At 36.6% G+C, this 13,774-nt stretch overlaps 1 protein-coding gene across 2 annotated transcripts in view; it reads right to left on the bottom strand.

Annotated features, from left to right (window-relative positions):
* Positions 1-13,774, bottom strand: part of LRRC7 (leucine rich repeat containing 7) — a 483,504-nt gene that overhangs the window by 69,421 nt on the left and 400,309 nt on the right. The window contains exons 20-21 of one of the 2 annotated variants that reach the window (XM_024565449.3): positions 12,095-13,772; positions 8,087-8,227 (exon numbers count right to left, since the gene is read on the bottom strand). In XM_024565449.3, the coding sequence (XP_024421217.3) occupies positions 8,087-8,227; positions 12,095-13,772 (1,819 nt within the window). The remainder of the gene's footprint in view (positions 1-8,086; positions 8,228-12,094; positions 13,773-13,774) is intronic. The other variant, XM_024565450.3, reaches the window with a different exon arrangement.

Raw genomic sequence — 13,774 nt, 5'->3', positions numbered from 1 at the left:
GTAACTTCCGATACTCTAAACCATAGCCTGAAATAAATTTTATAAGGCTGTACTGATTCTGGGAGCATATATCTTACACTAATTCAAAATTCTGTTAACACTAGCATAGCGTAAGATTCATGGTTATATGACATTATCTACAGACAGCTTCGAGGGGAAAATGAAAACAACATAAAATATATTGTACTATTAGAATCACAGTATAAATAAATCATGACTTTAATTCTAAATTTATTTATATAGGTCACTTATGCATTAAAGTTTAAACTCTTTATATATATACTATTTTCACTGATTTACTGCTTATTATTTTTAACAGATAATAATTCCCCTGCCTTTATTATTATTAATATTAGATATTTGGGAGGTCCTTCATAGTCTGACCTGAGTAATAGCAAGTAATCACACACCACAGAGGGATATAGCAGTGGGATATTTTTCTTCTGAAAGCTGATAAAGTTTTCACAAATGCTGTCTCCTCCCCTAACCTACAGGATAGTAACTCCCCTAGCCCACAGCTACTAACTACTTGATTTCCTGGAGAGTTCTTATGGGTAAGATAATATGTTCAGTGTTTCTTCTCCATTTTATGCAGGTGTTTTGAAGGGCCACTGCAGATAAACAAAGCCAGGTTAGAGCATGCATGTGCAGCTCTGCTCTGTGGGAGGTGGCGTCCTCTAAACCTGGAATGGGAGAATGAGACTACTACTCTCTCAAAACATGGTGGACATGAAATGCTTGCCAGGCTCTATCTGATCACATGGAATAGTCTTAGTTCTTCTTTAGAAGACATATAATCATCCTATCTGTATTATGACTACATGCATTTTTAAAAAGTATTATTTGGAACTATTTGAAAATAAGATTTATTATGATACTAGATGAAGTTTTCCTAGGGCCTAATGGACGTAGTAAAAAGTGAGAAGATAACTCAGTTTTCTTCTTATACTTTGGCCATGTGAATATTTTTTTTCAGGAGCCTATCAGAAAGTGTGAAAAAAGAGAAGAGAACAAAGGTATTGAATTGGAGCTCTTGGGTTAACTAGGAATAAATTTTCTTGTGTTTCTTTGAAAATCAAGTGTAGATAACATGTTTAAAGTACATATTACTTGAAAATAACCAAACAACTATGTCTGTCTTTAAGCATTAATTTTCTAGTCTTTACCCCTTCCAGATGAATATGCTTGCATATTCCCACACACAATTTATCCAGATATTAAAATAGAACAAATCAAATTATTAAAATTAAGCAGTTAAAATTTTATTCAGGGTAGGCATTACTGGTCCATGTTTTTTTCTGGCTTGGTTTCTTTGCCAGTCAAGTGGGATAATAAATGAGTTCATCTGGCTTGGTCTGTGCAACACAGGTTTTGAAAAGTGGCCAAACTTCAGCGTAGGTATCTTTTTTCTCTCCATATCACCTTCATCTCTGTTTTCTCCACTAAACTTGGTTTAGTTGGGCAGACATGACCCCTAGTCCCAGAGAGCAACTGGGCATTGCAAAATTATTTCTGATGTAGGAAAAAAAGGCTAAAACTCTTCAGTTAAATTCCTAATATCATGATATAGGCTTTTCATTAGTTTAGGAATTATTCTCTTTCTTTTTAAAATTAGGATCAGCATCTGTACCAATTTATTTATATTATGGCCAATAGGAACATAAACATGCAGATTTATAAACAATTCTTTCTCTAGACAGCAAAACTAAAGAAATTGCCTGAAAACTATTTTCTTTATTAATTTCAAGACTGTTCTGGTCTTTTTGTTTTTAAGTAAGATGACTTACATTTGTAGAAATAGACCATGAAGACAATTTATTAATATTTGGGAGGGGGAAACCAAAAGAGAATTATATGGTAGGCTCACATTCTTTCCCCAAAGGAGCATAGCTATTAACAAAAAATTGCACTTTTGATACAGTGCTACTGAACTGTGTCTAAATGGAGTTGCTCAGTTAAAAATTCTGTAGAAAGTTAAAAGGAGCAAGTGAAAATTGTAAAAAATAGTAATGAAGTTATCATTGTTGAAATTTATTATTTCAGAGAAAATAACCAAATTGAGCTTAAATTATTCATTTAATTATTTTTAGTATGGCATTCTAGACATTTTATTTAGATACTTTAAAATATTAAAAGTAAATCTTTATATCCCCACCACACATAACCAATTATTTATAAAAGACATGGAAAATCATCACCTGCCCCCCCTCTCAGCTTCTAAATTCTATAATATTTCAAAACAATAGAAAAAGTGGTCAATGTAATTTAGTTTAAAATAACAAATTTTATTTAAGAAATTCAGTAATGCTAGTAAAAGTTTGGTTGAATAGACGCTGGTCCCAGAGACTGCTGTGGACATTTGTAGATTTAACATTTGTGATGTTGACGGCTGCGAACAATCACATGTGTCTATTTGAAGAGTAATTTCTAATTTTGCTGAGGTACAAATGTCCATGAATATGCATGTTTATGTGTTCCTCTAAATATATCTGTGTGTATGAGCCTGTATATGAGTGTGTGCGTGCATGTGTATATATGTGTATCCATATGCGAATACAGATTCACAACTAAGAGTAAACGAACTTCGCTGATCCAGTGGCTTTGTTCTTGTCTGCTAATTGATGGGTGCAATAAAAGCTTGGGAAGTTCACTACTATTTTTTGTCAGGGAAATTATATAAACGTGGATTAGAATTTGGCACTTTGCAAAGATCTTGGGATGTATCCCTTAAAAGCTGAAGGTTTTATTTTGCTTAGTAATTGCCACATAGTTCACGAAAAGCATTATCTTAGATTAAAAAAACGCATTAAAAATAATTTTCCCCAAAGTATTTCCAGTGAAATTATTGCTATATTATTCTTTTCCTGCATATTTTTCCAAAAAGGTTTGGCAAGTATATGCCAACCCTAGATCTCAATTATTATATCACAAGGTTCAGCCTGAAGATGGTGAGGTGATATCCAGATGATTTTTACATCAGCATTTTATTATAATGATGAAGTAGCATCTGTATGAGTACTAACATTATTTTGGTAACTTTTACTACTGTCTATGAAAATGTATGTAGTTTATAAGATAAAAACATTTCGCATGATTAGAAAGTTAAGAGAATCCTTCTTGAGGGTAGATAGCCAATAATAAATGCATCAAGGTCAATAAAAGCTATAGGTATAAATTGCCCAGAAGGTGCCATAGAAATCTTGCTTTGCTTTCAGAAAAAAAATTGCATCAAGTATGTGACCCTAGAAACTAGAGTAAATAAATGCAAATAAAATGTTGGCACTATTTGCATAGATCCAGTAAGAAAAGACATTTATTAAGCTCAGCTAACTAAGAAAGCATCTACCTGTAGCAAATGGAAAATGATTTGGGTCCCATGCTATCTACTTATCTGGATTGTTATGAAGTTGATGTGAGATAACAGGGTATATACAAGAGTTTTATCAACTGTTATGAGTTGATAAAAGGGGATCATTTCACAAACATTTGAGAAGGCCTCATCATATAGTAGAAACAGCAGGGACTTAGGTGCCAAGCAGAGTCAAATTCAAATTCAGCTGCTACTATGCTAGGTGTAGAGGTTACAATAGTAAATGGTAAAAATGCAGGTGACTTCTTTTCTGTGACACATGAGACTCAGATTTCTCATCTACACAATAAAGATAAATACTTCCTATGCGGCTTTTTGTGAGGGTTGTGTGAAAAAACATATTTAAAGTATGCCATGGTATCGGGTACATAGTAGATTCTCAATAAATCCTATTCTTTATTCTACTTCTATCAAAATATTTATTTATTCTACCATTAATCTGGATAATAAAAATGGAAGTTTGACCTGATGTTCTGCAATATAGTTGACTCTTGAACAACATGGGATTCAGTCTGCCAACCACATATAACTTTGAACTCCTTCAAACTTAATTACTAATAGCCTACAGTTGACTTACTAATAACACAAACAGTTGATTAACACATATTTTGTATGTTATATGTACTATATATTGTATTTGTACAATAAAGCAAACTGGAGTAAATAAAATGTTAGTAAGAAAATCATAAGGAAGAGCAAATACATTTACAGTATTTATTGAAAAACATCCACAATAAGTGGACCTGTTCACGTCACACCCGTGTTGTTCAAGGGTCGCCTGTGTTATATTTCTCTCTGATAACGAAAAACTTCAAGACAATAACTAATAATAACAATAACTTCAGTTACAACAGAACACATCAGAAGAAACACATGGAGCCATTAATAACATCGTAGAAACTTGCCTTAAATGCTTTTTGGAGAGGCAGTGAATAAATGATAAATGAGTAAATGAATGAATGGATAGAAAATATGAAAGTTTTCTAATTTAATACTTGATTTATCTCTTCTGAACATAAGTACCATTAATTTTTTAGAAATTGGAAAAATCATCAATATTATAAAAACATTAAGAAAATTAAATTTATTAAACTAATTTTATTGTATTTACTTACTTTTTAAAATATTTTAAGCAGTTCTACAAAATTATACTAGAAAAGAAAATGTCATTTTCTAACTAGAAAATGTCATTTTCTAACTAGAAAATGTCATTTACTATTTATAGAATAGAAAGCCTATATTTAGCTTGTAATCCTTGAAAAATGTATAATACTCAACATGGAATGTAATAAATATGAAAACATTAGAAATATTCAAAACACATAGTAAAATGTGGGAAAATCTTCCCTTTTAGTTCATGCAAATGCTGTGTAAATACTTTATCAAGTACAATGTTTTTCAATCTTCGTTCACAAATAGTTGTATCCCTTGATTATTTTACTACAAATTTGTTTAAAGAAAGTTGAGAAAATATAACTAGATATGTTTTGGTAAACTAAAAAAGCCCTCGCAAATCAAAAGAGAAATAATGTGAGTCAGGCTCTCAACTCACACAAATAGTGTCTTTCTGTTAATTACCAAAATGGGGGGTTGGGGAACACAGCAACCACCAAAGTTCCCCTCCCTGGATGCGTAACTTACAAAAAGTCTCAGGGTAACAGAGGAACTACAACAACTGCTCTTTTCTTCTACTTGCAAAAGGTGAGGCTTGGCAAGCAGAGAGTATGGGAAGAGTCTAGATTTCAGCCCCTGAATGATCCCTCCAGAGGGCACCACCGCACAGAAGTATGCTGCAACTCTATTTCCCCTGCTTAAGGTGAAAACGTTACTTTAGATTCCTTAGGAGGCTTCATTCCTTCATTCATTCTTTCTAGAATGCCCCAGAGTCATTTGCCATAGCAACGAACTAGAGATGGCCAGTATTATCATTCAGGAATTTTATGAATAAAAAGACAGCTCCGAATTTCCATGGGAGCATGAACAGCTTTTTCAATTTTATCTGCTGAAAATACGTGTTTATAAGTTGTTCTTATTTTGTATTTCAGTGGAAATCTCGTGGCTAACAAACATTTAGGGGCTGCAAAGAAATTGTAAATATGTAATATTAATTTTTATTAACTTAAGTAGCAAGACAAAAGTGCTGCAATTGATTTTTATGCATTTGTAAGTCAATGTTGTCTATCTCGTTTCCTGTAGGGAAGAATTCAGGGAAACAGCTTCAGGCAAGGGACCAGTTAGCAGCAATGCTCAGTGGATCAAAGAAGGGGGAGGACTCTGAGAGGCTGCATCTGAAGAGAGGGTGACAGGAAGCCTAGCAGAAAAACCAGACAAATTTTCTACTTAAAGGAGCGCTGCAGAACAGACCTATCTGCACACTAAGGTGAAGGGGAAGAGAATTAGACTGGAATCCATGGGAGGAAGCAGACGCTGAACTAGTCTCAAAATTGGGTAAGCACCAACCACTGCCCAAACAATATAAAGTCCTGCCATGGCAGCAGGGTAAGAAAGTTGTCCCAGATGCCTAAAGGCCTAAAGATTAGACAGAGGCCTTACACTGCAAATTTCGGGTCATAAAGTATTTTGGTGGTGACAGAATAGTTGCCCTGACTGTGCTCTTTTTCCATCCCCTACCTTCTCTGTTTCTCTTTTTGTGTGGATAATACAGTATCGATGGTAATTCATTTTCAGATGGAGTCTTTCAATAGTTGAATTATTCTTGGTTTGTGTTTAATGTAGCTTCCAAGGACAGTTTGTTAAGGTCATCCCTGTGCCCAGCTGAGGAAGGCTGAAGAGTCTCTGCATGTTATAACTCTGCAGTATTTCTGTCAGAAATCATCTTATAGCTACAGCAATTGTTAGTGAATCCATTCTTGAGGGTACCCCAAACAAGAGCAGAAAGTTAATATAGCAATACAGAAGTGCCTAAATTATCCGGAGATAAGTTAGATGTTCAGAAAGTGCTTCAAAGTATATTACCATTTTTCAGACTTTGCATATATCTGTATTATTCCATAGATTGAGGTAAGAGTAAATAGGGCTAAAAATTAGCAAAATAAGGTATAATTTCAAAGGATTCAAGGAATAGCTTCCTTCATACCAAGACTTCTGTAATCTCACTGAATTTTGAAATTTCATCATCTTAGTTTAAGGATTTGATTTCTATTAATTGTCTATTAATTAATAGGCACCTCCAGGAAAGGTGACTATTAAAATTGTGATATCTCATCTATTACTTGCTAATAAGTTTCAAGGCCTTTTTGAAAATAGGTTTTGTCAGGGCAGAGGATGAGGGCCCTGGGCACCTGACGGAACATGAAAAACAGGTTCCCTTGAAGTTGGGGCTCTGGCAAAAAGGGTCTTGCTGATAGTAGTGTATTGAAACCAACATGTATTAACTCACAAGAACCATCTGTATTCAAGTCCCAGTCTGCTTTCAGTGATGTTAAGTTAGTACTTTGAAACTGGCTGTAGAGAGAGTGTTTATTTCGCTGACACTGGCAAACATCACAAATTACGGTGTTGTTTTTCTCCCTTGAGAGAAAGTTACCCACACACTGCTGGCCCTCCAACAGAAGACTGAGGACAGGAAAAAACAACATTCAAATGTTCTTCCTTTAGTTATGTTTTTTTCAAAGTGATGATAAAGCTGTGAGTATAAAGGTGTCTTTATTTCATTTCTCTACTCACAGTGGGGAAGAAACAATCCAGAGTTAGGGATTCTAATTATGACTAATTTGACAATTAAACATGAATTCGAGGTCTCTTGACCCTCATTTTTCTGGGATGAGAGTTTGTTGAGTTTGTTCCATATGGTCATTAATTTTACTAGGAGAGAAGGGTTTGGAGGCTACTTTCATTCTGTTTTCCCCATTTTGCATTGCTTTTTTTCATAAAAAATTGCTAGGCTAATGACTATATTAATAATAAAGTCATAATGACAACATTGTGTAAAAATGACTCATTAGTTTCCATCAAAATGTAACCAAGACAGAAGGCATTAATCAATTTAAACAGGTAAAATAAATGTGCATTCTCAGTTTTGGCTGAATAAAACAAGCAGAAATGTTCCTTTCACAATGGAAATGTTTCCTATTACAGTGTATTTTCTTTCAAATGAGCCTACATTGTCTTTCAAAATTATGTGAACTTGCTCCTTTCAAATTAGCCTAGGATGAATAACAATTTGCTTGCGAAGTCACACACTTGTTTCTCATGTTTTACTTCTGTGTAATATTTCCTGTGAAGAAAATGGGCTGAAAAAGCATTTTGAAGTGTCGACCACTTAATTTCCATTCTAATTTAGGACTCTCTCTTTTCCAAAGAAATCAGTAGAAACCCAATAATAATTTCTATCTCTGTTTTTAGAATGCATCAGTAAGAGAAGATAGGGATGTCTCAAAAATAAATATGAAAAAAAAAGAATAAAAGAAAAAGAAAATGAATAATATGAAAAATGAGCCTTAAAGCAACACAAAAAGCCATTTACCTGCTCAATCCAAAAAGCAAAGCTGTAAAGCAGGAACCTGATAGTCCGTCTAGCTACAAATATTCATTTAGCAGCTAAGAAGAGTTCAGGCTCTACATTATTTGCCCTTGTGCTTGATGGACTCTGAGAGTCGCTCAGCAGGGTTGAATGTACAGCCTAAACACATTAAGTGAGCAAACGACATTAATTGGCTTTGGTATGCTGACACATGTAGGGCAATCCATACTTACTTTCTGGAGAGGTAGTTCTTGGAGATCAAATTTAGACTTAGTCTGCAAGTTTAAAGTCATGCTTCTGCCTGCATGCATTGCTGAAATACCTCCACAGGGCAGCATGCCAAGGTTAACTGTGTTGTGTTTGTAAGCAGCATTCTGAGTAGAGGAAATAATCATGTGACAGGGTGTGAACACATGCTCAACAAACTGATCATTACATGAACATGTTCAAATTTATAACATTTAACTTTAAGCGAGCAAACAGTAACTTTCTTCTTTAAAACATGCACTTGGTCAGACAGAAGCATACAGTAAACAGGGTTAGTTATGCACATAATGAGTACCATCCAAAACTACAGAAAAGACAAAAAAGCAAAGATACAGTCTGTTTTACATTTGCTGCTAACAAAGAGGCATAAAATCTCTCTCTTATATATCGTGATAGTAGTGATTTGGGACAAATGTGTTTTTTTGTCTGTGGTAGTTTATTGATTAAAAAACCTTAAACAGTGAAGTCAATCAAATTTTGTCAGCTGCAAACCTCATGGTCTCTTTCACATTATGAGATCATCTCATATAAAAGACAAATACGAGCTTCTAACTCTGCCTTAAAACTAATGCACTGTGAGGTTAAAGCCAAAATCATTTTCTTTATTTCTGTCCATAGGCTTTGTCACAGCAACTCAGAAGAGAAGCTGGCCAAAAACTCATTCAATCTGACCACTGGCTGATCGAATTTACTGATTAATTTAATTAAACCAGTCGAATAAATTGTATGAGGATCCAAATATTCTAACTTATTTTTTTGTTTCTTAAAAATTACATTTAAATTGGAGAAATTTCAGAAAGAAACTAAAGGAATCACGATTTGAACTATTAATGCTGTTTACAAAATGTACCTAAATAGCTATAGAAAACTGGTGATACTTTAATTGTGGCTAACCTTCTAAAGTTATTCCAAGTGTCTAATAGTTAAAATTTTCTACAGAACTTTATTTAAAAATTAAGACATTTGAATTCTGGTCATCAAATAGTTTTCATCAGTACAATCTCCACTTTTCAGGTATCATAGAAATGTAATAATTCAGCATTTGGTCCTTTAAGTAATCCTCTTACTTTGAAAAAAATTCTACAGAAGTTAACTATAGTATATTTAAAAAAACTGAATATTACTGAACATTAACAGTAGACACCTATTCTGCACTAGGGCATTATTTGCAAAGTATTGATTTTTAGTGTCAAAGTTTCACTTAACTCAACTGAAAGACTACTATTCTCCTGATGGTGACCTTTATCTATCAGTCGTGGTCGTTATAGATTTTTGGTTGTTTCCTCCAGAGTTTGGTCACTGGCACTACACCAAAACTGAAAAGGACACGGATCAGTTCAATCTAGGACTTGAAAGATTTCTTGAGGTTGAAAATCACTCCAGTCTAGTGCTCTATCTGCTCCTATAGACGAGTAGCAGTCTCGGACACACGGAGTCATGTTTTAAGTTCTCTCAGTCACAGTGGGGCTCTGTGGGGGGAAGCTTAAGCCTCGAGGTTAAACTGGAGGAGAAAACAAGCATCTTTAATCAAGGGTAGTACTCAGAGCTGCCTCTCCAAGCACCAAATAAGATCTTGAACCAATGTTCAAGCTTATCTGATGTCCAGGCCTCTATGCAGGTCTCTTTTATGGGGAATGGACAAATATATCATAGTTTCCAGTGTAACAGTTTGATTTCCTGGGTTCACGCTGCTCAGCTAAATTTTGGGGGGAGGTTGAAAGCACACCGTATCTCTGGTGCAGTCTGACTTGGGACAGAATGTTTACTAGTGAGTGCACTTATGTCAAACTAGTTTTACATAACAAGCCTGTGCTTCAGTACCCTGAATTAATCTTGTGGAGTAGCTGGGAATTTTTAAGTAAGATATAGCCTGAATAGCTCAGTAACTCTATTGAGAAGGCGGGGCGAGGAAATGTTACTTGGAGAAAACAAGAGGAAGAGCTTCTAGGATCCAAGGGCCTGAAGCAATACTCTAAGGTAATTTAATGTCTTAGAATTAAACGAGACACTATTGAACACACATTAAATTGCTCTGAGAAATGAAAGACAGAATAAGAAAATTACTACCAAACAAGGGATACGTGGAGGCTAATTAAAAAGGGAGGTGCTGTCACAGCAATGGAAAATACATGCTTTTACTTTCATTGATCTGGACCTGGGACAGGCCGGGTCTCCAGACTTCTGGAGATCAAACCGCCCTCCCACAGGCTTATCTTCCTCCCTCCACATTCCTGCTCCAGTCAGAGGAGTCACCTACTTTTCAGGAGCTCTGATCAGAGGAGGGAAACTGTCTGGGAAACCAGTAAATAAATGATGGCACCAAGTGTTCAGAATTTGTCTTTTCTTTTGTGTACTTTGTTTCCGCTCACTCCTTTGTTGCCTCAAATTACTAGTCATTGAACATATGCTTCAAAAAGCTTTTGATGACCTTTCTTGACTAGTTCATCTTACCCTGTTACGTATGGTCGTGTCTACACGAGGCCAGAGTTCCCAAACAGTACTGTGTTATTTGGCCCCAAATAGTTTCGTCCTCCAAGTTATCTGTCTACATGGAGGGTATAACTCGAGGTAAGGCATGGTGACAACCGACCAGGTGTCTCCCACTGACAGCCAGTCATGGGGTTTGATGAGGCTCCCTTCAAGGGGACTGAACACACCTATTTGAAACAGACATTCCGATGAAATATCTGGCAAGGCAGAACCAATTTTCACATTGAGAAGGTAACACCCACACCCACATTTATTAGTTCACTGTGTTCTTAAACACCATTGTTTCCTTATCATGTAGACACGACCTACAAACAATATAATTATTTAAAGAGTATACCTGAAAACACAAAATTCAATATTAAAGAAATATATAATAAATGCAGTGATGTGTGCTTTTAGCAGGACACCAAATAAAATAATAAAACTATTGAGTGAAACATTCTAATGGCGTACTATTAATTAGATTCCCAATTTATGCTAAGCTTTTAAATCCACAAAATGAGAAAAGGCCCTACTTTCAGAAAAAGGAGCTTTAAGATTCTAAGGTCAATGCCCAGCCCCCATAGCCCTCTACAGCAGAGCCACCAAGGACCCTCGGTCATGATGGTCGCTGATCATCATTCTAGGAGATGAGAGAATAGATTTCTCTTAGGGAGAAATTAATAGGCAACAAAAATAATTCTAGGCTTTGTACATTTTTCACTCCTCAACAAACGTGCATTCCATGCTTTATTGTGACTCAGTTTTTATCTGACTTGGTATTAATTTCCTTTTTTTTGCTGCAACATACACACTAATTTATACATTTGTAGTCTTCATAAAGACATTATCTATTTATGTTGTCTGTAGCATGGTTTTAATTTAAACATTTCTTTCTATATAAAGACTGGCATTCTAAATGGCAGGATTTTTATAGAATAAAACAATGTGTAGGAGGGCATTCAATCTCTGCTTATTTTATTTTTCTGTTTCTTGCCGGGAAGATTATTGCTCATTTGAAGTAATAACCTTAGTAGTCCCATAGTGGTAACTATATGCAAATTTTATAAACAAATTAGACCTGACTTTAATAGAAGTGGGTCTGTGCAGAAAGGGGCAAAATATCCACTTTTTATCGATTCAGTAAAAATCATACTCTTTAGGTCACTAGAGAACAGTTTTGTGCCCTAGGAGAGGCATTTTGCCTTAATGGCTAGAAAGCAATTGAAGCACCATCCCATAGAGTGAAGTGAAATTCTTTCTTACTAACAGTGTTTAGGCTGGATTTGAAACGTAACTCACCTACAGGTTATGGACTCTCAAAGAGCATTAAACAATATGCATGAAAAGCTATTATGATCAATTCCCCACAATATAAAGAGAAATAAAATCCTGCTCATCTATTCATTCATGTAGTTCATGCTTCACTACATGTACTTAGAAATGCCAATAAAGCAAAACTAAAAGGCACGAGGGATATTCTTACAGAGAAATGCCAAACATACCCTGTCTAACCTTCTAGCTTCTATATGTCTAAGCAGCTGTTGTCTCCAGTCTGCAGGCATTTTACCACAGCTCTCCTCTCCCTTCACAGGAGTAGGCCTCGTCTTTATATCACTGTTATCTGATGGCTTGTCACCATAGTTACCCAAGTTATAGTCAGATGGTATTTTTTCCAAAAGAGCTGCCATAGTAGGCCTAGCTGAAACTGGCCTGGTTTGGGAGGCACCGTAACTCTCTGTACTGTAGCTTCTTGCAGACAATGGCCTCCTCTGGGTAAGGTTTTTAACTGGAAAACTTCCAGCCTGAGCTTTCACTTCTTGATATGAAGGGTGTTCATCTTCATACCTGCCATTCCTTTTCAGGAACTGGGACTCAGTCACTGAAACGCTGCTTTGGCGATCCAGACCTCCCCTATACGGAGGTCTGCCGTACCTATCACTTGGAGGCAGCTCATGAGGTTCACTGACCCTTCTAAACATGGCCATTTCTGTGGAGCTCACCAGGGAGTCAGCTCTTCTCAAGAAGCCTGCCCTGCCCGCTTGGCTTGCAAACTGGGCATTCGCCACAGCATCCTCATTGACAGATGGCTGAGAAAACGAAAACATTTGCTCCACTGGTGGGTATCCTCTGTAAGCTCTAGGACTGACCAAATCCTTGGCGATGTTTTTGCCAGGCTGTTGCATGTATTCAGAATTGTGTTGAAAGGGGGGTGGTATCCTCTTTTCGGCTTTCACTTCTACGGCTCCTTGGGGATTGAAGCTTTGGTCAAACTGATAGACTTTTTTTGTCATGGAAGCTTTTTGTTGTTGTGGCCCTTTACTACTTCCGTAAGTGAGCATCTCGTCATCCAGCATTGGGACTGACTGGCTTCGAGACATGCTGGACATACCGTGCTCTGGTACCAACAGTTTATCTGGCCGTTCATGGCTTCCTAGGTGATCACTTCCAGAAGCATAGTTTTCTAATGGAATATTATAAACCTTGTATGTACCAATGTCAATTTCATCGATACTCTGTGACTTTTTGAATTTGTTGGACTTGATATCTTTCATTAGTGGGGAAAGCCTCTCTGTGCTTTTGCTAATGGAAATGCCTTTAGAAGACTCTGGGCGGCAGTGGATTTGAGAAAAGACGTTACTGAGACTCCTGTTGGGGTTGGAATCGTGATAGTCCCATGGTACTCCTGGAGAAAAAGGACTAGGTATTTCAACAGATTCTTTTATATGTTCTTTCCTTTCAGGCAAGGGGCTGGTGGTGGGGGTTGTCTCTAATTTGGAAGGGAAAGCGGTCCTGTCTTCAAAAGGACTAGGGGTCCTGGTCCAATTCTGCCAAGGATTGGACGGAGGCACTTCTGTTTCTGGCGTGTGTCTGTTTGTGGACTGCTCAAGTTCCAGGGGAACACCGACAATCCTGTCCTGCCTAATCAAAGGCCTGCGTCCATGGGAAGGTGGGTTTCTAGATTTCGAACTTAAGAGAGCATTACTGTTGGCACTCTCGCCTGTGGTTTCCTCTGCCACAAACCCTGTGTTATCGTAATGTGAGCCATCAGTCCAGTTGTCAGTGAAAGTGTCACTTATTGGCAGCCGGTCAGGACGCTGTGGTAGATTCCCTGGGGGAACAGCCTCCCGCTGGCTGAGTAATGGCTTTGCATCAAGAGGTTGAGGGAAAGATTGTGCAATCCT

This window comes from Desmodus rotundus, chromosome 3 (genome assembly GCF_022682495.2).
Source record: "Desmodus rotundus isolate HL8 chromosome 3, HLdesRot8A.1, whole genome shotgun sequence".
In the NCBI taxonomy this organism is placed as follows: domain Eukaryota; kingdom Metazoa; phylum Chordata; class Mammalia; order Chiroptera; family Phyllostomidae; genus Desmodus; species Desmodus rotundus.
Note: the sequence above shows the minus strand (reverse complement) of the source record. Positions and strands in the feature narration are given on the sequence as shown.